The sequence below is a fragment of the Dermochelys coriacea genome, chromosome 2 (assembly GCF_009764565.3).
Source record: "Dermochelys coriacea isolate rDerCor1 chromosome 2, rDerCor1.pri.v4, whole genome shotgun sequence".
Taxonomy (NCBI): Eukaryota; Metazoa; Chordata; order Testudines; family Dermochelyidae; genus Dermochelys; species Dermochelys coriacea.
The window spans coordinates 123,289,701-123,314,380 of record NC_050069.1 but is presented as its reverse complement, the minus strand read 5'-3'; the positions used below and the strand labels follow the sequence as shown (position 1 = coordinate 123,314,380).

The following is a 24,680-nucleotide window of genomic DNA, read 5'->3' as shown; positions in this document are numbered from 1 at the left end:
TTTCTCACCCAACAGAAAATCAATATCAATCTCATCTCTTATAGCATAAAGTCCTATAAACTTGTTTAGTTCTACAAATCTATTTGAGGTCACACTGTGAAATAATGTTGCCAGGAATGTTGGGCTGAAGCTTACGTGAAGTTTTGGCGTTTTTTAGACTTCTGTAAGAACATTTCTCCATAGGGGTCAAGGAGCATGAATTTCCTCTCTCTATCTTTGGTAAGTAAGGGAAGTATTGTCCTCTTATAGGTAATAATGTTTGGAGAGATTTATCCATCATTTGTCTTTTAAATAAAAAACTCCACCATTAACACCCTCTACTGCACTGACATTACTGCAAGCTGTAGAGCTTGTTTTGGACCAGTAGTTAAGTATTTATGAGAGTGAGGTCTGCACTCATCGTTACTATTTATACTGTGACAACACTCAACGGGAACCCCATGGGTAGGCACTGTACAAACTCAAGAGTCTCTGCCCTGAAGAGTTCAGTCAAAACAAAAAAGATCTACTCAGGGAGGGGAAATGGGCTATGCTGTGCAAGCACAGTGATTGGCTGGTAGGCATGCATCTTAATTCTATGGGGGTATTTTTTGTTTTTAATGTAAACTTTCATTGATTAGTCTTCCATGGAACCATAGTTAATCACTTTAAAAAAAAAAAAGCTTCAGCTGGTTGTTTAGTTACCTTTCTGAGGACAACCGTCCTACAGCAACCCGTAAACTGGGCTGCTTCACTATTTGCCTTCTGCTTTCCTACTTTGGACTGACTAAAATATCACTGCAGCCAGTCAGAAGAACCCTTCAACAACCATGCTGATTACACAGTCCGTGGAGCTCATCTCACCAGCTGGAAAGGAAGATTTCCTATCTGGCTGTTGAGCAAACACACAATTATTGTCTCCAATTACATTATTCTACCCACTTTAAAAAGTAGAGGTTGTTATTGCAACAGAGAGGGGAAGAGTGTTCGTCATCTTCATTTCAAAGGTGGGATATTACCTAATACGTGGTCACCTGAAAATCTGTGGTGTCTCCCCTGTAAGTCTAGGCTCATGAAGGCCTGGATAACATTTATTGTTTCCTTAGTGTATTTCCTTTACCTGATGATGTCACGGCCAGCAGTACCAAGTGTGATTCTGTGCACTCAGAGAGGCAACGGAAGCACTGGTTTCAGAGTAGCAGCTGTGTTAGTATGTATTTGCAAAAAGAAAAGCACTGTGGCTGGAAAAAGGCAGGTAGCTCCAGGGGCCAGGGTACTTTCTGCCTTTCAGTCATGTAGCCCTGTGAATTCTTCCAATGCTGTAACTACCAGATACATAAACTAAATTAAACTTGAACCAAGTTTACCATAGTATAACTATGTACACATGGGCTTACCAGTCTTAAAAAAAAAAAAGATTAAGAATAGTAGATTAAGTTACTGGACCCCATATCATGTCATGCTAGAGTACAGCAACAAAGAAAAGGCAATGGTTGAAAAGGTGTTTCTGTGGGGGACAGCCTGCTCCCCCACTTGAGACAGTAAAAATTGTCCACACAATTGAAGCGTGAATAATACCAGCAGTCTAGGTCTGTCCACCTTTTTCTAGCCTGCATACTGCCTCCTGCAGAGTTCATAAAATCCCACCAGCAAGGGCTCCTCTCTATGTCTTTTCAGAGAGAAAACAAAAATTTGGCATGACAGTTACGTATCAGGATAAGGGGCTTAGAGATCTTTCCTGCAAATGTTGTCAGTCTCATTCATCGGAGGGAAGTAATAAACCTCCAACTGATAGAAGCTGGGAGGGGAAGACAGCAGTAGGTTTCCCTAAAATTGCACTGTTCTGTAAACTCCTCCCTGAAGCTCTTGTACTCACCACTGGCAAGAGACAAGATATTGGGCTTGATGGACCATTGGTTGGACCCATTGGTTCTTATGCATATTCCTCTCTGTGTGTAAATTTTAAAGTCCTTTCCTCTCTTGATGAAAGATTTTGTAATTTGTTTTAAGGGGATATTTCAGTCTATCCTCATTGTATTATCATTGTTTTACGTCTAAAGGTGTTGCCAAGCCCCTTGTGGGGGGAATTATTTAAAGCTGCTGTGGTAACAATATGGGGCTAGAAGTCAGATCTAAGACATATAGACCTTGAGCAAATTATTTGACCGGTTTCCAACCCCATTCACCTATTTGTAAATAATCTTTGTATTACAAAGTTGGTTTACTTATTTGTAAAGCATTTTGAAATCCTTGGAAGATGCTATAACACAACATAGTACCAATTTCAGCCTTTTCTAAACCCAACTGGAGAGAGAGAAAACCATAGTTAGAGTACAGGAATTTTTTGTTTGGAAACTGTTCATTCTTCAATAAAGGCATTGAGCCAAGTTTTGCTCAATTACACAGTGTGAATACAAACTAGTGGAGTAGCTCTGTATTTACAGCGGAAGGCTGAAAACAAAATTCAAGACACAATCTGCAGTTAGATAGTACAGAGAAAACTGCAGTTATGGCTGAATTTCTAGTGGAATACAACGTGGCTGTTGAACCTGCTGCTACCATGCTGCAAGCTGTGCTGCGCCCGCGTGGGAAGGGCTTCTGGCAGGTGGGCGAGGAGAAAGGTGCCCGCTCCCTGCCAACCCTCAGACAGCAACTTTCCTTGTTTCACAAACAGAAACCTGGGGCACAGACTGCAAGAAAGGAGAACACAAGAGTCTGCTGTTTTCTCTCAGTCTCAGCCCCTTTCCTATACTATCTGATTCTTTTCAAATCTATTTATCGCCCCTGGGCAATCCCACCCCTCTTTCTTGCACCCACACGTCTCTTTTCCCCTCTTCCTCATGACGAGTCTTCTGTTCTCTGGTTTTTCTGTCTCGTGTCTTGTCATATTTGCTTTCACTCATTTTTTTTTTCCTTCTTTTCTGCCTTCCCCACACTAGCTGCCCCCTTCCTCCTACTGACTTGAAGCTTGCCCCCCGCCCTTACCCCTCTCTTCTGCTCACCATTGGGCGCACTCGCCCACAGAGGCCTTAGGGACCCTGAGCAGGCACCTGCCACCAAGCTCGCCCTAGGGCCTCACCCCCAGTCCAAGCAAAGGCAGAGGCGCTGAGGAGGCTGGTCTAATGAAAGCTATCACCTCCCGCACCTGCTCTCTGTCCTGGGACTCGCGGGGCTACAACCACCCTGCACACAGGCCCAGCCCCAGCCGCTTTCCTGCCCTACACCCTTCCACCCAGCCAGCTGTAGCCGGTTCATCCCCTTCCTTCCTCCGCCTCCCCCGAGCAGCCGCAGCCGCAGCCGCAGCCGCACGCTGCCCTACGGCCCGGCCCGGCCCGCGCACACACTCCCCGCCCGGGGCTTGGCTGAGCCACCGGCTCACGTGTCTCTTCGGCTGCCTGGAACCAGCGAAGCCCCAGCCGGCTGCAGGGTAAGAAACCGGCTTGCGGTGAATTTGTCCCAGTCCGAGAGCAGGGGAGGGGGGTGCTCATTGGCTCCGAGAAACGGGGCTAAGGGGAGGTCCCCGCGCCATCTGCCGGGGACCGATCCGGCGCCTGCGATCTGCCCCCCCTCCAGGGTATTAGAAATGTGCAGCGGGGGCTGGTCCTGACCGCCTTGGCCTGTTCTTCCTCCCCTCTCACTGCATGCCTGGGGGGACATGGAGGAAGCCGTGCCGGAGCCTCTCCCGCCAGCCCGCAGGCAGATGAAGCTGCTTCGCAATAGCCTGCCCATGGCCAAGTTCTCCGCAGCCTTCCAGGGAGAGCCCTGGATGCAGTGTCTCCTCCTCTTTCCCTTCTTACGATTTGTCCCCTCGACTTCCCCCCCGCGGGCAGAAGCAAAACGTGGCCACACTTAAAGCGGGCAGCTGTTAAACATCACAACTTCAGCGTGTGGACAGACCCCCCCCCCCTCCCGCCCCCCGAGGCCAGAGAGCCTGTCTGTGCTGTAGCAAGTACCTACTGGTGCGACAGTGGCATGATTCATGAACATATAGTTATTTGTTTTAATTAAAACATAGTTTAGTCCCACCTATGGGACAAGACACAGTGTCTGAAGAAAATCAGTTGTTATCGTACTTGTTAAAGATGATTGAAATTGGGAAAAATTCATGTGTTAATGAAAAATTGTTGCTATTTTAATGGAAGAAGGGGCTTTTTTTTCAATAATTTCCTTCCCTTCCTTTTTTAAAAATAAGCTCTAATGGAGCTCAGTGGAGAGAAGGGGAGAGAGAGGGGGAAATTTATTGAAGATTGAGGCAAATACCTACAATGTTGGGGGAAAAGTAGAAACATCCTCTTTTGCTTTAAGTTCATTTTTAGTGGAGAATTAGACAAAGCAGAATTGCAAAAATTTAGAACATAAAAACGGCCATACTGGGTCAGACCAAAGGTCCATCTAGCCCAGTATCCTGTCTTCCAACAGTGGCGAATGCCGGGTGCCCCAGAGGGAATGAACAGAACAGGTGACCATCAAGTGATCCATCCCCTGTCACCCGTCCCAGCTTCTGGCAAACAGAGGCTAGGAACACCATCCCGGCCATCCTGGCTAATAGTCATTGAAAAGTTATAGAAAAGTCAGTACCTTTGGAAACCGAATGTGTCCCTGCTGTCAGTTAAAGGGCATAATCATACATTTTAGAGTTTGTGTAGAACTACCATAGCAGGGCATAGTTTTATAACATGGTTTGGGGATTTTTGTGTGTGTGTATATGGGACAAAACCATGTTTTAACAATAATCCTGATCCTGAGCAACAACTCTGATTTTTAGTGTCAGTAATATAGACTATTGAGTTTAAAATAAATTTTAGAATGAAAAGGAATTATAAATGGCTAAATCCTACAGTCCTTACTCCCCCTGAAATCAGTGGGGGATTTGCCTGCAGGCATAGGCAGACAAAAGAAATTGGGCAATTTAAGTCAATGTACAAAAGCATTTTGCAGCATCAGACCCAGGCTTTGTATATTCTATATTTCACATTTGATTTCACAACTCCAGCTCTCATGTACATGTTTGGTTCCATTCTTGGGCTCTGATCCTCCAAAGATTTAGGCACATACTAAACATGATACACTGTGAGTAATCCCAGTAAATTCAATGAGTTCTCACAGTGCATGAAGTTAAGCAGATGTGTAAGTTTTTGGAGGACTGGGACCTTAATTTGGTGTGGTCTGTTCAACAGAAATAGATCTCAGATTAGATGGAGATTTAAGTACCTTTCACCAGCTACTATATTGGATGTCAACTAATAAATCCACTGGTGGGAGAACAAGGAGGAGGTCACCCACCAGTTGTCTTGACTGTGACTGGTTTGTGAATTTGGAATAAGAGGACTACAGTGTCTATTCCTGCAAGCTCCTTAACCTTTGTTTGTTCCAAATTTTAGAAATAAGAGGATACTGAAGTTTATTGTATAACATCTGTAAGGTTGGTGTAACCAGACTGTTTGAGGTAGGCAATCTACTATCTGTTATATCTTATTTATGTGAATTTGTTAATGTATGAGGAAGGTAAACTGAAGTTAATATTCCTGATTTCCATATGGTACAAATGCTCGTTTGTTAGTTTCACCTTTGCTCTGCGTAACACAGGGCATTTAGTTTTTGAAAAATCACTACCTGGAGCCTTGATTGCACTTGTTTTTGTTTTTCAGTTTGTAACCATGAAGAAACTGAGTAATGCAAACACCCGTTTTGCTCTTGATCTGTTTAGAAAGTTGAATGAAACCAACGCAACAGGAAATATCATCTTCTCGCCAATCAGTATTTCTGCTGCACTGGCCATGGTCCTTTTAGGGGCCAGAGGTGACACAGAGACACAGCTGTTGAAGGTCAGCAAAAATTTCAGTCTTGTTTAGATTTTTAATGTTACAGAAAATAAGTTTTAAGAGGAAAAAATATAAAAATTTATTGACCCTTCATATTATTTCCCACTTAATTCAGTCACTGATTAATTTGATAAAACATCTGGAACCAAATTATTTTTAAATTTGTTTTCATGCCTTTTGATGCTAAGAGCAGGGTTGCCCCAGGCCCCCAGTTTGAAAGAGCCCACAAACTGAGTGGTGTTGCAACCTAGTATGCCAGGTTACGACTCCTGGAGAGGAGAGCAAGGCCCAGTCCCACAGGACAGGAGTCATCGCTGTGGGGTAAGTACAGGGTGGGCTCACTCTCCACTTCTCCCCCTCCCCCGATAATTTTTTTTTGGAAGGGAGGCGAGCCTCTGTTTCAGATTTTGCCCAAAGCCCCTGTGCGACTCTGACAAAGAGATCTGTGATTTTGTAATACATAATGTTACGCATACTGCTGCCATGTTAAAAAACAAAAACTCAACCCACATCCCCCTCCTTAAATTTAAAGTATCATAACTATGATAATGCATGATGACAATGTCTTAGCATGAGATCATGAATTTTGTAAAATGACGTGATTGTTATCTCCCACAAGACACATACAACAGATGTGAATCTTATTTTAATCCCCTCACAGTTAATGTTGTTTGCAGTGGTGTTGTAGCCATGTTGGTCCCAAGATATTAGAAAGGCAAGGTGGGTGAGAGCATATCTTTTATTGGACCAACTTGTGTTGGCGAGAGAGACAAGCTTTTGAGCTATAGAGAGCTCTTCTTCAGGTCTAGGAAAGGTATTCAGGAATGCATCCGATGAAGTGAGCTGTAGCTCACGAAAGCTTATGCTCTAATAAATTTGTTAGTCTCTAAGGTGCCACAAGTACTCCTTTTCTAGTTACGCTAAACAATCCGTTCCAGCTTGTATTTAAGTAGTTAACACATCTTTCAAGGGACCATTCAAGGTGAAGTGGCCCATTAATACCCCTGCAGTCATAGGACAAAAAAGGGACTGTTAGTGGATTACATACTGGTGTAATAAACCATAAATTCTGACCTCTCAGTCCCCATCCTCAAACAAAATCTGCACAACACCTTCCAAAGACAAGCCTTAATGAAGCTTAAATTCATAACTTTGCCAGACACCAAAAAAGCATGATCTTAATAAAGACACTGGATTTATGGTTTATTACAGCAATCTGTAACCCACTAGCCCCCCCACCCCTTTTTATTCTATGACTACAGAGGTATTAACGGGCCTCTTCAACTTGAATGGCCCCTTAGAATATGTGAAAAGAAAAGGAGTACTGCTACTCTGAAACCTGTTAGAATATATGCTAACTATTTATGCTATGCTACCTGTTTGATCTTGTATTTGGCTGTGACACTGAATACCTTTCCCAGACCTGAAGAGCTCTGTGTATCTCGAAAGCTTGTCTCTTTCACCAACAGAAGTTGGTCCAATAAAAAATATTCTCACCTACCTTCTCATTCAGAGTCAAATCATTATCAGTCTCATATCAAAGATGATCTGAATGAGATCCGCCACAATAGTAATATGCAGTGCTTCGTAGACTAATATTTCAAAAATAGGTGCCTAATGTTCTATATTTCCCGATTGGAAATTATTTCCTTTTCAGCACACCATTTAAGTGCTTAAGTCTTAAAGGCCTTAAACACATGCTTAACTTTAAACGCTTATTATATTTTGTGTTTTCACTGTATTTGCTTTATTTTGCGCCTGATAGCCCTGATCCAGACCCCACAGAAATCAATGGAAAGACTCCCTTTGAGTTCAATGGGCTTTAATAGGCCTTTCCACATAACTTTACATTAGCCATATTTTTTAATAACAAAAGCTTTAAGGTGTTCAATTTTGTTTTATTACTGTGGCTGGCCCCAATTCTAGTGAAATCAATGGGAGTACTCAGCAGGGGTTGAAGAATTGAGCTCTTTGTGTTCAGCCTTGATCAAATTCAGCCTGTGAACAAGCTGCAAACTGCATTAACTAGTGCAGTGAAGATTTCCTGTAGGTTAAATTCTGGTTTTAGAGATGGGAGATTTCAAAATTAGTATTTATTAATTTTAAATTACAAAAAACAATTCTGGATGGCAGCATTGGTACTAATTGTACGTGGAATTTATTGCTTAAAAGTGATTCAGCTATTCATGGTTTTCTGTTTTTTTGGAATGTCATATGCAGTTGTAAAAGGGTATGTTTGCATTCACTCTGCTGGGGGTCACAATATATTTGTTTAAGAATATTGTCTCCTTTTGTATTGTTGGCTTTAGGAGGGGCTCTTTTATGTTAGGCAGTACTGAGTTATCCATTAGAACAATAAAACTATTTAATCACTACATGTCAGACCTGAACTTTGTACAGAAACTAACAGCCCAACCCAGGTTGAACCTATTCAGAGTAGAAATAGCATGAAAAGGGGCTAAAAAACCTACACTGAGACAAGTTTCAACATGCTAATCTGTGATACTTTATGTTCTAATTCAAAGTACTTTGTAATATTTGTGAAAATACATTACAACCAGCATCGGGGGGCAGAGAATCTTGTGGGAAAGGTTATAGCTACCAAAGATTTTAAGTTGCATGTGGATATTTGTTTCTGTAGGTCATGGACCCATTTCATAGTGCCTTAATACTACATCTTTTTACCTATACTAAGCAGATTGAAATAGGAATCTTTCCATAGAGTTCAATGGGCTTTGGATCAGGTCACTAGACCACATCCTATATGTGGACTCTGGTTTAGTTTAGCTTTATCCAAATATTTCTCTGTGCATTGAAGGTACGCTCTCATTGGCCCATCTGGATTCAGGTAGATCTCTCCATAATGCATATATCCTGTTGAGTAACTTGTCTCTGAGAAGTACTTGTGGCACCTTAGAGACTAACAAATTTATTTGGGCATAAGCTTTCGAGGGGGGCCATCAGGGAACGGGGGTTTGGATGGGGCAGGAGTCCGGGGGGCCTGTCAGGGGGCCAGAAGCAGTGGGGGGGGGAGTTGAATAGGAGGTGGGGTCAGGCCATGCCCCCGTCCCCTAATCGGCCCGCCATACAATTTCCAAAACCCGATGCGGCCCTCAGTCCAAAAAGTTTGTCCACCCCTGCACTAGCTGAAATTTTCAAATAGCTTACAATCAGAAGGCAAACACTAGTTGTTTGTTTTTCCTCCTGACTCCAAGGGCCTGATCATTCAAACACTTACTACCGAGTATTCTGTATTAATTGATGATTTCTTTTAATCCAGACCTTTCATTTTGATGTTGTTGAAGAGCTTCATTCAAGATTTCAGACCCTGACCTCTGACATAAACAGAAGTGGAGCTTCCTATCTGTTGAAGCTTGCCAATCGGCTTTATGGAGAGAAGACCTACAGTTTTTTAGCAGTAAGTTCATGCAGAAGCTCATGTGACAGAATTCCTGTAAAATTTTTCAAAACTCAATCATCAGTTACTTCCCATTTTTGTTAGGGCCTGGTCCTGCCCCTCTTGAAGTCAGTGGCAAAACTCCCACTGGAACAGGATTTATATAAAACCTTAACACAATTTGGAATTAATTTAGTAAACTGCATAACTACCGTGTTATTGATTGATTCCAAGCAGAATAACTTAATGATTTGAATATTTATGAGGTAAAAATTTTGAAGTCAGTTGAAGGACCCATAAGCAAATTATTTTTGGCTACAAATTTAGCTTCCTGTTTTGGGAAGTAGCAGTCTGATATCCACTTGTGCTTCTGGCTCTCAAACTGATGAATTTGTAAATATGAGGGGGTGTGGGGGGAAGAGGGAGATTAAGGGCACAAATGATTTTCAGTGGGGCTTGTGCTGCTATATCACTGCGGTATTTTTGAAAATTTCACCCACTAGCTATATCAGTGCTACACCACCTGATGTACTTTAAAACCAACATATCTTCAATTGGTGAAATTCACCCCTATGCAGAAAGTCTACATGAGGGCTGATGGCCACTTATGTCTCACTTACACTCTCAGTGGGAGTTCACTAGTGCTAGGCTTGTATGGGCCTGTTGCACAGGGGTGAACCAATTTAAAAAAAGTCTAACACTGAAACATCAGTAATAAGCAATCAGTTCATATTCATGCATGATGGGAGCATTGAAATATTAGCGTTGTTCACCTGTATCTGTCAGAAACAAAAATAATAAAATGCAAGGTCAGTTCACCCAACCCTTGAGATAGACAGATTCTTTAGCTGACCTAAGTTAGTGTTGTTTCACTAGGTTCTAAATAGGCTTGGCAGAATTTTATTTTTATTTTTTTTTATAATTTTGGCAGCTAATATTTTAAAACATTTTTTCCTTCATATTTATCAATTTAAATTTTTACTTGTTGGAAATTATAGGGGAGTTCTGAGAATGGGCAGATCAGACAGTAATGATTTAATGACAGTAGAGATTCAAAAAGATAAGCTACATAACAGTTAAAACACAAATTGTCAACATCATATATCAAAATATACAAACCAAAGATCCTTAAATCAAACTCTAGTAAGCAGCATTTTTGTACTGTGCCTATCCGTAAATTTCAACTATTATTGATGGAAATGTCTTTTCATCAGTTTGTATATGTATACCAACAAGTACTGAAAAAAGGCTAATCCTTTCAAACATAGCTGTAAAGATATCTATGTGCAATGAAAGCTATTTTTTCTGACTGTGTATTCTAGGACTTCTTGACTAAGACTCAGAAATTATATGGAGCTAATTTGGCTACGGTTGATTTTCTACTTGCTTCAGATGAAGCAAGAAAACAAATTAACCAGTGGGTAGGGGAGCAGACTGAAGGTAAGAGATTTTGGTTAGTTAAATAAATCTTTTTGTGGCTACTCAATAGGAATATGTCCTCTTTTTCTGCTGCCATTAGAATTGTTCCATCTTGTTATGGGATATCCAATAACATGGCTGGTAACGCCAGAAAATGCATGAGCATGGTGTTTATGGCAGCTAGATAACTCAAGACATTTGCATTTTCATACATTAAGGCCGACAATTGTTGTCTAAATATGGATTTAGGAGCCTAAGTTTAGGCATCTGATTTTGAACATCTTGGTCTTCTTATAGATTTCTAAATCATGTAGCCCTAAATTTTGGGTGTCCAACTGCAGGTACCTTAAAGAAGCCCTGTTGCCAGATGGCATATGCTCACCACTTTCTGAAAATCAGGCCCCTTTAAGTTGTCTTGAGTTGAGCACCCAAAAATTGAAGCGTTTCTGAAAATTTAGGCTGTAAGGGTTTACACTTTTGTGAAATTATATATGGACTGTTATGATATGTAGCATAATGTAGTATAGTACAATAGAGAATGGCACTTCAATATATTGTATTTGTATCAGGGAAAAATATCAGAAATCTTTTCTTGAATTAAGACAGTGGATTTCTTAAAATGTAAATATGTATAGTGTAAAATAATGTTGTAATGATTTTTTTATTTCTTTGAAGGTAAAATCCCCAACCTGTTGTCTGAGGGCTCAGTTAATGATATGACCAAACTAGTGTTGGTGAATGCTATTTATTTCAAAGGAAATTGGGCTGAGAAATTTAAAGAAGCAGACACGACACAAATGCCATTTCGATTAAATAAGGTAATGTAGATACATTCTATTATCTTTTTGCTTGTAGAATATCTATAAAGGGAAGCTGTCAGGTAATTTAGGCCCCAAATTAAAGTTTTTATAAAAAAATTTTAAAATTACAAACCAAATATGAATAGAAACATTTTCATGTTTTTTTGGTTTTCGTTCTTTTTTTTTAAATGTGTTCAAACAGTTTTTTGTTTGGATATATAAACATTTTCCTGCTGTCAGTGGGCTAGATTCTGTTTCACTGCTCGTCCAATTTCTGCAGGAATGGAAGAGTGGAGGAAAATGTGGCATGTAGGTACATTTGCCTCTCCCATACTCTCTCTGGTGAGGGACCTGTTTTCTCCAAATACAATTTAGTGTAGCTTTAAATTATGCTTTTAATGCCTCCCTGGAAGCAGTTATGCTATCTGAGCGTAACTGAATCACCATGTACTTTGGCCAAAGCTTCTTTCCTTGTCATATGTGCCCCTTATGCCAGGGACTGTGGGAAGAACCATGCTAAGATTGCTAATTTTGCTTGGAAGGTTTCCTCACATGACATAATCTTTAATTAAAGATGAATTCCTGGAGATTCCAGGACAGTCCTGGAGGGTTGGCAATGCAGAGCAATCTATTAGTTCTACAGTGCCTGGGGATAGCTTTTACACTGGGGATATTTCTCACAGGCCGTTAACACAGTTTGTGGCCCCTCTTGCTGTTGGAGGAGCATAGAGGAGCTACAGTTGAATGAAGAATCTGGGCTAGTTTCTATAATCGAAGAAGGAAGCATTATGCTAGGCAAGAGAAACCAAAAGCAAAACTGAACGTAATAATTCTTAGCATTTACATAGCACCAGGTCTTCAAAGAATTGTTAACGAATCAAGCATTAGTGAATTTGACCTGTGTGTATTTTCATTGCCTAAGATGAGGGAGGTGGGCGGAGGGAGTAAACCATACAGTGAAAAGTAATTTAGATTTTAAAAGTTAGTTTTAATCTAAGGTATTGTTAATAACATAGGAAAAGAAATCTGATCTTTAATTTGTCAGTCTTCTTTCAATTTACGAAAAATATTAATTAAAAATATTTTCTTTATTTTTTGTAAACCATCCAGAATGAAAAAAAGACAGTGCAAATGATGTATCAGAAAAAGAAATTTCCTTTTGGATACATCTCTGAACTGAAATGTCGTGTGCTAGAGCTTCCCTATGATGGAAAAGAACTTAGCATGATCATCTTCTTACCTGATGACATTGATGATAACTCCACTGGACTCCAGCAGGTGATTTATACAAGCCAATCTCAGTTTCTGCTTGGATGGCATTTCACAGTTTTACTGTAATATAGAACCTTATTTTTAGTCTGCTCTCACCCATTCAAAAGCCCACGAATTGTAACCTTCAACATTATGCGTTCACCTGTTTGTCCTACTAATAGAAAAGTAAAGAATTAATAACAAAAGAGGAAAATCCTGCTGTTTCCATCACCATCCTCTGATAGTCCTTAAGTACTTTCATTGTTGTTTATTTTAGAAATGTAGTAGGAGTTTTAGTAATCAAATAGAATGATGTAGAGCCAGTTTCCAGTGGTGTATCTGCTATCCAAAGTGGTGCATCTGCTTTGTGTCACATGCTGTTGGAGGAATCTGGCCGTGGAGACTGTCTAACTATCCACAAGAGGGTCAGTTCTGAGTAGGGGAATCTTCTCAAGTTGGGTGGGTGTAGTGGATGCTATGCTAGTCCTCTCCCTTCTGGTGGCATGGGGGGTTTGCCCAGCGTCAGTGGCAGATTAATGATTTTGCTGCCTGTAGGCCCTGAAATAATTGCCGCCCCGGCCCCATATGAACTTGTTTTAGTTTTTTATTGAAATTCATTTGAACCCACCGACAGCTCCTCGCGGGGCCCCTCCCTCCCAGCTCACCTCCACTCTGCCTCCACCTCCTCCCCTGAGCGCGCCGCTGCCACTCCGCTTCTACCCCCTCCCTCCCAGGCTTGCTAGAAACAGCAGTTTCCCACGGCAAGCCTGGGAGGGAGGGGATAGAAGCGGCGTGGCGGCGCACTCGGGGAAGGAGGTGGCGATGGAGCAGAGGTGAGCTGGGATGGGGAGCGGTTCCTCTGCCCCCCCTGGGTTACTTCCTGGGGCCCTCCCCATGCCCCAGCTCACCTCCGCTCCACCTCCTCCCCTGAGCGTGCCACCACTCTGCTTCTCCCCCCCTCCCTCCCAGTGCTTTTGCGCGGCAAGCCTGGGCAGGAGGGGAAACATGGCGCACCTGGGGGAGGAGGCGGGGCCAGGGATTTGGGGAAGGGGCGGAGTTGGGGCAGGGCCGGAGGCACACGAGCACCCACTGGAGCCGGGTCAAGTCTGCGCCTATGGCTATTATACATTTGTTGCCCCTGCAAATTTGCCGCCATAGGCCTAGGCGATAATACGCCCCTGCCCGGAGTAGGGCAGAAGTTTCTGTACACTCTGCTGATGGTCAGTTTAGTCCTTTAGAAATCCATTGGCAGCCAGTGTTACTTACAGCAGCCTTCACTTTGTCAAAGTGCAGAAGCTTTAACCAATTAATTAATCCTCAGAACTAAGCCAGGAGGTAGTTGACAAAATGAAATAAAAATAGGTTACAGATAATCGTTAACCTGTATTTTCCTTTAAATTGTGGAGTTTATCTGTTAGCTGCTTTGAATGTCTTATTTTCTGTGCTTTTAAATGGTGAAGCTGATTATCGTTACCGAAGTGTCAAGAAGGCAGCTCCCTTTTTGATTGTTAATTATTTTCATTATGAGTTTTTAGTGACTTAGACTTCCAAGTAGTTAGTGATAGGATTTTTTTTTTTAAGTTACTAGTACAGTATTTCTTTAACTCCTTTTGTACAGAGCAGCAAAAAGTAAAACTCTGTGATTTTAAAGTTGGATGCTTTGGGTCAGATTCTGATCTTGGATTTAATTTAATAGAATTGCATTTAATAGAATTACTGTGGGTTTATACAGGGTAGCAAAGATCAGAGTCTGGCCTTTTATATCTATATTTTCTTTACTTTGTATACATATATCATTATAAACCATGTTTTCAATATTGCATTTTATATCTTTTTGGAAGAGAAATACTTTTACAATGGTGGTATTTCAGAATCTCTCTACACAATTTAATAATCTCTGTGCTTGTAATTCCAGCTAGAGAAGCAGCTCACCTTAGAAAAGCTCCAGGAATGGACACAGCCACAAAATATGCATCCCAATGATGTTCATGTGCATCTGCCTAAATTTAAGATGGAAAACAGCTATGACCTTACATCAGATTTATCAGGTCTGGGCCTGCAGGATATATTTGACAGTGGCAAGTCTGACTTGTCTGGAATGTCAGGCACACGAGACCTCTTTTTATCTAAAATTGTACACAAGTCTTTCATAGAAGAGAATGAAGAAGGCACAGAAGCTGCAGCTGCCACTGCTGGCATTGCTAATCTCTGCATGTTTCTGGAAGAGGATTTCAATGCTGATCACCCTTTCCTTTTCTTCATCCGTCACAACCCAACACAAAGCATACTTTTATTTGGCAGGTATGCTTCTCCATAAAAGAAGACAGAGCTACAGTTGAGGATCTGATCCTATTTCCACTTAAACCAGTAGGAACCTGTAATTAAGTTCTTACTAATTTTCATTCCAATTCTGCATTTCAAAATAGAATGACTACTCAGAAATTGATACCTACGATCCTTCTTGGGCTTTTTTGCCAATTCCTTAGCACTGTTATTTGTTTGTGTACAGTAAAATATGCCTCATGCAATGACTCACAGGGCTGACAGTCTGGTTGCTCAGCACAGTTGATCTTCTAATAAAGGTGGACCAGAATTGAACTTCTGAGGATTCTTTAAGGCAGTTACTTGAGTCAGAAAATTCCCTAAAGTGTGAACATCCTCTTGTGTGGGTTTTGCAATTTTATTGTGAACTGGCAATTCCTTTGGTGTAATTCCCCTCTCTGACTTTGATCCAGTAATTCAATGTGCTTGCTCAGCAGGATAAGTTTGCAAGGATTTTCTTTTCTTAGAGTCTCTTCTTTTAGAGGCCTTTGAACATAATGCTGTTTGGCATCAGAAGGCACTCAACAGCCGAATGGGCCTTATTATGTTTTGGGATAAAAGGCCAATTAGCATTTGCTAGAGAGACTTTCTATTCTTAGAGAAAGCATTAAGCTGTTTTAAACACGTGCAACCCTTACAATCACTGTTTCAGAACTCTAGTATGATATTGCTTTTGAATGAGGAGGCAGAAATGGGACAGGCAATTTCTTAATGGTTTTTTAAGAAATCTTAATACTTCTGTACATTTTAAACAAATTTTATAACTGTTGTATCTGTTTAAAATGTATGGAGATTTTGAAAGGTAGTTGAAACTAACTTTCCAAAAGGGCATGAAATCTTGGCCTAAAACTATAATATCAACACAGGAAGGATTCCTGCTTTTCAGGGAACTGCTTTGTAGGTGTTCCAAATTTCTTAAGTGCAGTTCATGTATATTAATGCTACAGTGAGTTCTGGCCCACGTGGCTGGCTGGCTGCCTACTGCCTCTTTACAAACTGATTTTTGCACCAAATAACAGTTTGACTTCTAGGAACTGGTATGCTTATGTACTCGTAATGTCCTGCTGTTGTTTCCTGTTTAGTATTAGTAGCCTGTATAATTTCATGTATATTCTGCACAGTTATGTCTATGCATTAACAGTATAACCTCAGGTATATTCTGTATCCCTAATTCTGTATTCCTTTGTGAACCTCACTATAACTTCGCCTTGGAAGTACAAATAAATGGTATTATTTTTTTTTTTAAAGGCATCTGTTTGTCCACAGCAGGCAATTTTATGCACAAAATATGGCATTTGACAGCACAAAAACAGTTGTATACCTAAGTGATAACACCAAAGTAAGCAAGTGGGTTGGTGGGTGTGGTTTGCTATACAAGTTCTCCTTTTGCATTTTCAGAATAGTTGGCTACTGGGCAACAGCCTGTTGCAATGGGAGAAGGAGAGCAGAGAACTGGAGATTAAACCTGGGGAGGGCAGAAGTGTTGCGAGAACCAGGAGTCGCTGTACTACCTGTGGGCTAAATGCACCTGTAAATATTTGGAATGATGCCTGGAACTGAAGGAGTGATTAGTGAGCAGAACACTGATGCTAGCAGCTAAACCGACTCATTCTGTGAGTCAGGGAATTGTGATGTGGGTGTTCAGGAAACTGGCAATTCCTTAAATAATTTTGAACTTCCTCTGGAAGTTCATAAGACTAACTGTCAATGTAACAGACTGCAGCTAATACTTTTGAGAACTTAAAAGCAATGTGGGGAGAACTAACTATTTTACAGATGGTCTCCACATCTGTAAAAAATAAGGTTGAATCTGTTACTAACATCTTGGTTTCAAAGGCTGTGGTTTGTTTGAACCAGATCAGAGGAGGAGCTGCTAGAATCTTTTTATGTAGAGTAGTCCAGATATGAGGGACTATAGAAGGCCACATTGGACAGTGTGGATCTGTAAGCACAATGACCTATCCCTGAAGATTTAGAAACTGATATACTGAGTACATTTTTTAGGAATAAGATAAGTCTGCAAAATGCCTCATACAGAATTATTTGCAGTTGTACTAGGTTCATTGGTTTCTCTTCTGAAAATAATTCTGGGCCTGATTGTTCAGTCTTTAAAAGTCAAACTTCTGTTGATAACAAGCGGGGCTTTTGCCAAAGTGATGATTAGGTTCTGTTTCATTGCACACTCTTTCCCTTACTTTATGCTGAGGCCTGGTCTACACCTGAAAGTTATACCATATAACTATGTCTGTTAGGAGTGTGATTATTTCACTGATATTGGTATATCTCTACAAGCCCTAGTGTGGGTGTCATTATATCAATAAAGGTGACTTACATTAGTATAGTTATCACCTTCCTGGGTGGGGAGAAGCTATACCCATAAAAAGCCCCTTTACACTGATATAATGACATTGCTTTAATTATACTAGTTAAAGAAATACAACTTTAGTGTAGAAAAGACCCTAAAACAGTTTGAAAAATATTGCCCTGAATGTAGAAACAAATTACATGTCATGTTACATTTGTTCACACTTGCCATGTCTTTGGACTGTTATATAGGGATTTAGGGAACAGAAACTCTCTTATTAAATCCTTCCTTTGGCTTTGGTTGTTTGGTGATTGTCAGATACAAATATGTCTACTTTCTCCAGCAACATGATATGCAGAGTCCAAAGGGTTGTAATACAACAACTGATAAAAGTAAAACCATCTACTTCTTGAAATATAGTCAATTTAAAAAAAGGTAAGTATTTTGCCATACTACACTTGTCCCCGAATCTCCTTGCTGAGTTTTGTGGTTCCACAATCAAATTTTCCTATTTTTTTTTTTTTTTTAAAGATGGTCTCCCCTGTTCTCATGTCAGAAATTTACTCAAAGAGGGAAAACTGATGATACAGGGGAATGGTTAAAGTGACTATAGCCATAGGCAAGATATATAAAAATGGTGCTTAAAGTCAGGCTAAAGCCTGATTTAGGTGTCTAGATAAATGACCTAATTTTTAAAACTTGAGCATACACCACCTCCAATTTAAGACAGTGGGAGATTCTAGGTGTATGGGATTTTTGAAAATCAGGTCACTCATTTGGGGTCTTAATCAGGCACTATGGGTGAAATCAGAGCCCCACTGAAATCAATGGCAAAACTCCCATTGACTTCACTGAAGCCAGCATTTCATCCTAGAGGCCTGAATACGGAATGAGGGGTATAACTTCAGGCACACATTTTGGCCAAAGCACAGTCACACACACAAAACCTACAAAATATATATTTTTTTCTTTTTTTAAAAAACTCATTTATACTAGTCCTATGTGTTACTGGAAAAATAGTAAGCCAAGTTTACTTGTTTCCCTTTAAAGGATTGGTAAATGTTTGAAAATTAGCTTTTCCATTCAGCTCCGGATCATAGGACGGTACAATAGAGGAAGCCACAACTAAACATTTCTGTAGCATGGGGTTGAGGATTTCTAAAGGATACCAGTTTGCTTCATGTTGGGGTCTCCTGATCAAAAACTACCATGTGTCACAAAATGCAGAACATAACGTATGTTGACTTTGGAATGATGAGTAAATTGGACTTAGTCTTGCTGCTTGCGTGGTCTCTTTATGACAACGCTTTGGTTCTAACAATGTCAACATACATGCCTATGAGATACCAGAGGAATGTTGACGTTTGGTCATTGTCTGATCTGTACAGTTTGAACAGCCCTTTCTGCAAACCAAGCAGTGCATTTTGCATAAGGACTTCTGATATCTCCAGGTTAAAGTCTTCTGAAATTAGAAATGAACTAAATTGGGTTGATTAAAGAGCTAATTCATAGAAGATTCAATATTAAACTACATACTCCATTAAACATTTGATACATTTGCATATGAGCAACTATATCAGGGGCGGGCAAACTTTTTGGCCTGAGGGCTGCATTGGGTTTTGGAAATTGTATGGAGGGCCGGTTAGGGGAGGCTGTGCCAGACTGTGCCCCGGTCCCCATCTGCCCCCCCCCTTGCTTCTCACCCCTTGACAGCCCTTCTCCTGGGACTCCTGCTCCATCCAACCTGCCCCCCTGTTCTCTGACAGCCCCCCAGGATCCCTGCTCTACCCCCCTCCACTCCCTGTTCCCTGATTGCCCCCAGAACCCCTGCCCCCCACCATCCTATCCAACCCCCCATCATTCCTGACTGTCCCCCCAGGACCCCTTCCCCCATTCAAACCCCCACCCCATTCCCCATCCTCTGACCGCCCCAACCCCTATCTACACCCCGCCCTCTGACCACCACCCCAAACTCCCCTGCCCTCTATCCAACCCCCCCGCTCCCTGCCTCCTTACTGCGCTGCCTGGAGCACTGGTGGTGCTACAACCGTGCTGCCCACAGCACTGGGTCAGGCCGCAGCTCTGCAACTGCACTGCTAGACCACCCAGACCATTGTGCTGGCGGTGTGGCATGCTGAGGCTGCGGGGGAGGGGGAACAGCAGGGGAAGGGCCAGAAGCTCAGGGGCCAGGCAGGAGGGTCTCATGGGCCAAATGTGGCTCACGGGCCCTAGTTTGCCCACCGCTGAACAATATGGTCAACTGGATCAAGCTGGCTGGCCAAGTTATGAAAATATCTTGGAAAGAGACATTCGACCAGATTCTGCTTTCACTTACAATGGTATAAATCCAGAGCAACTCAGTTGAAACCACTTGATTTGGGATTTACTGTGGTGTAATTGACATCAGAATCTGGCTCTTGGACTCTAATTCTTACCATAGTTAAACCCTAGCTAGCTCTGGCAGGCGATTTGGAGCTTCCCACATGGTTGCAAGGGTTTTATATATACATATATATACATTCCTGCACATACATATGAAAATTCTTCCATAGTTGTCATATACATTACATAGGGGGTGGGGGTGGAAGTGGAATAATAGATCTACTTTCTTTCACGTTAGTGGGAATTCCTAGAGACACATGAGTTTGAGGATAATGTATTTGCAGATCTGAATTCCACTGCCTGGTGCTCAGTTCACATGTCTGTTAGGAAAGAGAGATTGAACAAATCCAGAGATCCTCAGAACACAAAGCTAATGCTCTTTCTGCATCTTTAAAGTTGACCAGGAAATCTAGCATTTTCAAATGAACAGCAGTAAGTTCACCCTGCTTGGATGGATCTACCCAACTAGATTTTATTTTTACATATAATTATGAAAAATATTATGTAGGTTCTGCAAACAAGAACTTTAAACGAATGAGAGAATCTCCTTAACAGATAAAATGGTACAGTCCATAGGCTAATTGAGAATTAACTCTTTCTCAGAAAATAGCACAAGGAAATTTGGGGAAAAAGGGTTTTACAAATATTTATTACAGAACTTCTGAACAACTTCCCCCCTCCCCCACCCTCTGGCATGTTTTAACAAGTTGGTTCTCTCATCTGGTAGTTTAGAGCTGGGAAAATAATGGAAAGACAATCTATTAGCTAATTTATTAGAACAATATCACTTTATTCATCCATTAGATTATTCAACTAATATTGTTGGCCTCTCTCTACTTTTGAGGTTTGTATGTTACTATTTGGGTCAGCTGCTGTCCTTATTTTTCTTAATTTGTTATTTTATATCCCAATTATAAGTTGTTCTTTACTGTCCATCAAATTTTGATGACAATTCAATAAATTTAAAAGTCCTGCTTACGATTTTTTGATCCAGTCTCATTTTAGAGGGGCCTGATTTATGATTTTTAAATGTTTGGGTTTGGCAATATTGCAGAAAATTGAAAAAAATAGGGGAGATATCAGAGTGGGGAAGTGGACATTTTGGCCTATCTATCTGTCTCAGACTTTATAGGGGAGAGGAAGTGGTTCAAAGTTAAATGTCCATTTCCAACTTTGTCTGATAACCGAGGATTCTTTCAGCTAGCAGGCACATGTATAACAAAAGCCAAAGGTTGGAAGATGAAGCTAGACAAATTCAAATGGGAAATGAAGTGCAAATATTTAAGAGTGAAGCTAATTAGTCATTGGGACAGGTTACCAAGAGACATGGTGGATTTTCCATCATCTTAGTTATAGTGGTCCCATCTGATCTTGAAAATCAATGAGTATGAATTGATCACCTATGCAACAAGCTTTGAAAATATCTTATTTCAGTTTGCCAATATTGTGGATTGTCATTCACTACAAATTACATTTTGCTTTCACATGAGAGACTCAGAAATACAGCAGAACAGGATGTTGAAACCATTTACTTTTTAAAAACGTATGCCGTCTGGTGGCTGCCACATTTTACTCAGCTTACTAACATAAAAAATGTTGTACCTCTGACAGATGGTACCTAACTTAACCCGGAAATGTAACTGGTGAAGCAAAGTGAGGCCTCACATGCAACTCAATGGAATTTCTCTGTTCGTCTGTCTCACTGCGATGTGAAAACTTTCAAACACCACAGCCAATAAATTCCAAAAATTTAGGGGCTGTTTTAGGCATTAATGGACTGATTTTGGTGAAGACTAGGAAATCAGAGAAGAGGGACGCATGACATATGGTTAGAGGAGCCAGCAGCTTCAGCCACCTCTGTACTTGTCTACAGATCAAAGAACTTGTTGATGGTAGCTGTGACCATCTTCCAGCATAAAAACACTCTCTCTCGTCTCTGCCCATCCTCCAAATAGGATTTTAAAATGTTGACATGCTGAATGATACACTCCATCTGACCCAGTCAGAAAGAAAAAGTAAAAATAGATGAAGGTGAAGGGAGGCTCACACAGAGTGGGGGGCCAGGGAGGGGGGAAAAGAGAAAATATGGGAGCCTGGTGTGCGGGGAGGAGTAATGGGAGACACTCAGAGCCCCTGGCATGAGGGTGGGTATAGGAGAGTTTCAGGGTATCTTTGAAATAAAGTAGGATGGGAAAGTGATACATAAGGAGTTTGTGGGAGAGAATGGACAGCTGCAAGTATGAGATTGTGACCTAATTTAATGACAATATAACTGATTTTTTGTTCTAGACTGCAGAATCTCACTGTAAGGTACTGCATGTATCCATAAGTGAATTAACAAATGTCAAGCACTTGGAAGTGATTTAATAAAAATGCAATGTCATCTACACTGTAAGCAGTGGGGACTAATGAAAACTAGCCTTCACAGCAGGGTAGTGCTTAACTGCCCAATATATTTCCCTATTTATTAATTGTAGTAAGTGCTTTCTAGCCTCTTAATTTCTAGACTGCTGCACTGGACAAAACTGATGCTCTTTCACTGTGGGCTCAGTCTTCTACCAGAACTAAGTCAGGGTCATGCCTTAAATGCGGCTATTCCGAAGTAGTACCATGTGTGATCCTGCAGGAAACCTGCATTACAATAGTATTTCCTGTAGGAAAGATTTTCACAGCAGCTGTGGAATAATTTGCAGCATGCTACGGAAACAATGACATTTCAAGTGGGTCACACATTTGTGTGCCCTTCTGTCAAGTCCTGATGGCAGCAACATTTGCCAGATTCAATCTATCCAGGAGTCCTTTTATAAAATAAATAAAACTATGGCTCAGGTGTCCACCCAGAGCTGTACTACTTCTGTCTCTGGGACATAAATAAATAAAACCTCCCTGGTCACACTGAAAGGTTTCCCCCTCACATGCAATCATTCAAAAGTCTTTTCAGAACATTTCACATTGTATGTTTTTATCTGGGGCGGGGGGGGGGTGGCAGGGCAGGGAGGAATCAGTAAAAAGAAACATGGAAACTCAGTATTAGGTTTGCATATAAGAAACTGAGCAACCCTAATTAATATAAATCCTCAGTTCTAAATAATGAATATCCAGTTTATGGAGATCCAAAACTCTGTCTCACGACATACCCACCCACCTAAAACCACACTCACAGGTTGAGTTAGTCTCAGTGTTGTCAAAGATGAGGGTGAGGGTGACTGTCCCCCACTGATCTGCTCAAGGCCTGACAGAACTGCTCCTCCTGCTCCGACATACAGCTCTCTGGTCCAGTTTTGTGATTTCAGCTCTGCTTCCACCAGCCAGAAGGAAGTCAGCTCAGCAGCCAGAGCTACTCCAGTTACTCCTTGCCCTGAAATCATCTCTACTTGCCCCCACTGGTCCAAATGAATCCTCTCAGTCCTCACTGTAGAGTTAACTGTGCTTCTATAGCCACTGGTCTGGTCCAGTCCAGTCCAGTCCAGTCCAGTCCAGGAAATTCTTCCATAGAGAGTTCAGGTGAGGAACCCAAAACAAAACAGGTTGCTTGGACAGAGTTCATAAGATACCACTCTTCATCTCCAGGATACAACCTTTTATCATCCTTTTGCTTAGCCTAAGCTTCATTACCCAACCAACATCTATTACTCAAAGTCAGGTTGATCCCTCATCTAGGGTATATCCTACACAATTCCTGTGTCCTTTTATGAGTACCATAAAAATAATAAATCTATTGTCACATTTATTCATCAAATCAAAAGCAAATTCCAACCCAAACAGCAACATTTGGCAGGTGGAATTATGGGTGAAAACATTGTAATTCAAGTGAAGCTGGCCTGAGAGCTCCAACCCACTAGTTATTCTAGCCCAGAGGCTTACTCTCAAATGTCTGGCTAAGGCATTCCTCCAACCATTAGTGGTCGGCTGGTGAGGATCTAATGTAACATGGTTGATACCATTACTTTTGAGGAACATCTGAAACTCTTTGACTGTGAAGAATTCCATTGTCACAACCTGTTCAAGACACTCCCCCCCCATCCACATCAGTCCTTGAAAATAATAGTTTTTATACCTCCACAATCTCCATTGAATTAGTTGAGGTCATACAGAATACATCAAGGCCTTTAGAATGGGAATCTACTGCAATAAAAAACATCTGTCACATATGTGGTTCAGAACAGACTATATATATATATATATGCATTCCTATTCATAGTTAGCCACTCCCAGGGATGCAATGGAGCATGTGGGGCATGTGTTGGGTTTGCTGGCAACCTTGATGTTGTTTTGCCAGTTCCTCTATTTGTGTATCAATCCCTTGCCACCTCACAAAACTCCTGGTCAGGACTGTCACTTTTATCATTCCCAAATGGTCTTCATGTAATTCTTGGAGTACTCATGACTGGAATGTCATAGGAATAACCAATTTGGTGCCACTTATCAGGCAACCTTGATATACACATAGCTGTTCTTTCAGAGCAAAGAAAGCTGGAAACAGTGTTTGTGGAGGCAGGCTGTTTCCTCCTCTTCCTCGAGGCTGGGGGGAGGTGGGAAATGCCACCAGTGGGAGCACTGAAAGCAGGGAAAGACAGTCTCCCTACTCTCAGTTCCTGCACCTGGTGCCACAGTGCCCCCCCCCCCCCAAGTCCTGGAAGGAGCAATTGCAAGGAAAGTCCTGATCAATCCTTGCAGCAGTGGGCTGGAGCAAGCCCCGTACAAACAGAATCATCAGCAAACGTAGCTGCAAAGTCTCTATGGAGCACATGCAAACTGTAGTTTTTCAAAAGATTTATAAATTGGCCAAATTTTGGAGGAACTTTCATGGGGATAGCCACAGGCACATCCTTGCCGCTAGGGAGAGCCTCTTGCCAATTTTTCATGTCCTGGCTCCAATGTCTGACGACACTATAGCTTCTCAGTGAAGGGGTTGTAAGACTTTAATATGGGCAAAATAACACTTTTTTCCCTCCTATTTTTGCTGAAACATTCCCAAAAAATTGCCACAGGGAGACACCCCA

General features: G+C 41.4%; 1 protein-coding gene and 1 long non-coding RNA gene across 3 annotated transcripts; one reads left to right on the top strand and one right to left on the bottom strand.

Moving 5' to 3' along the window:
* Positions 1 to 454: 454 nt before the first annotated feature.
* Positions 455 to 5,385, bottom strand: LOC122458790. Its single transcript, XR_006279058.1, has 3 exons — positions 5,375 to 5,385; positions 1,216 to 2,892; positions 455 to 1,163 (listed from the first exon to the last, which is right to left on the bottom strand). It is a non-coding gene; the product is annotated as an uncharacterized LOC122458790 (long non-coding RNA).
* SERPINB1 (serpin family B member 1) lies at positions 3,134 to 16,226 on the top strand. 2 transcript variants are annotated; one of them, XM_038392822.2, is made up of 7 exons: positions 3,134 to 3,406; positions 5,628 to 5,804; positions 9,082 to 9,219; positions 10,521 to 10,638; positions 11,293 to 11,435; positions 12,528 to 12,695; positions 14,584 to 16,226. In XM_038392822.2, the coding sequence occupies exons 2-7, from the start codon at positions 5,637 to 5,639 to the stop codon at positions 14,983 to 14,985; spliced, it is 1,137 nt and encodes a 378-aa protein (XP_038248750.1). In that variant the 5' UTR covers positions 3,134 to 3,406; positions 5,628 to 5,636; the 3' UTR covers positions 14,986 to 16,226. The 2 variants fall into 2 exon arrangements, with proteins under 2 accessions (XP_038248750.1, XP_038248749.1); XM_038392821.2 differs by lacking the exon at positions 3,134 to 3,406 and adding an exon at positions 5,366 to 5,425.
* Positions 16,227 to 24,680: the final 8,454 nt, after the last annotated feature.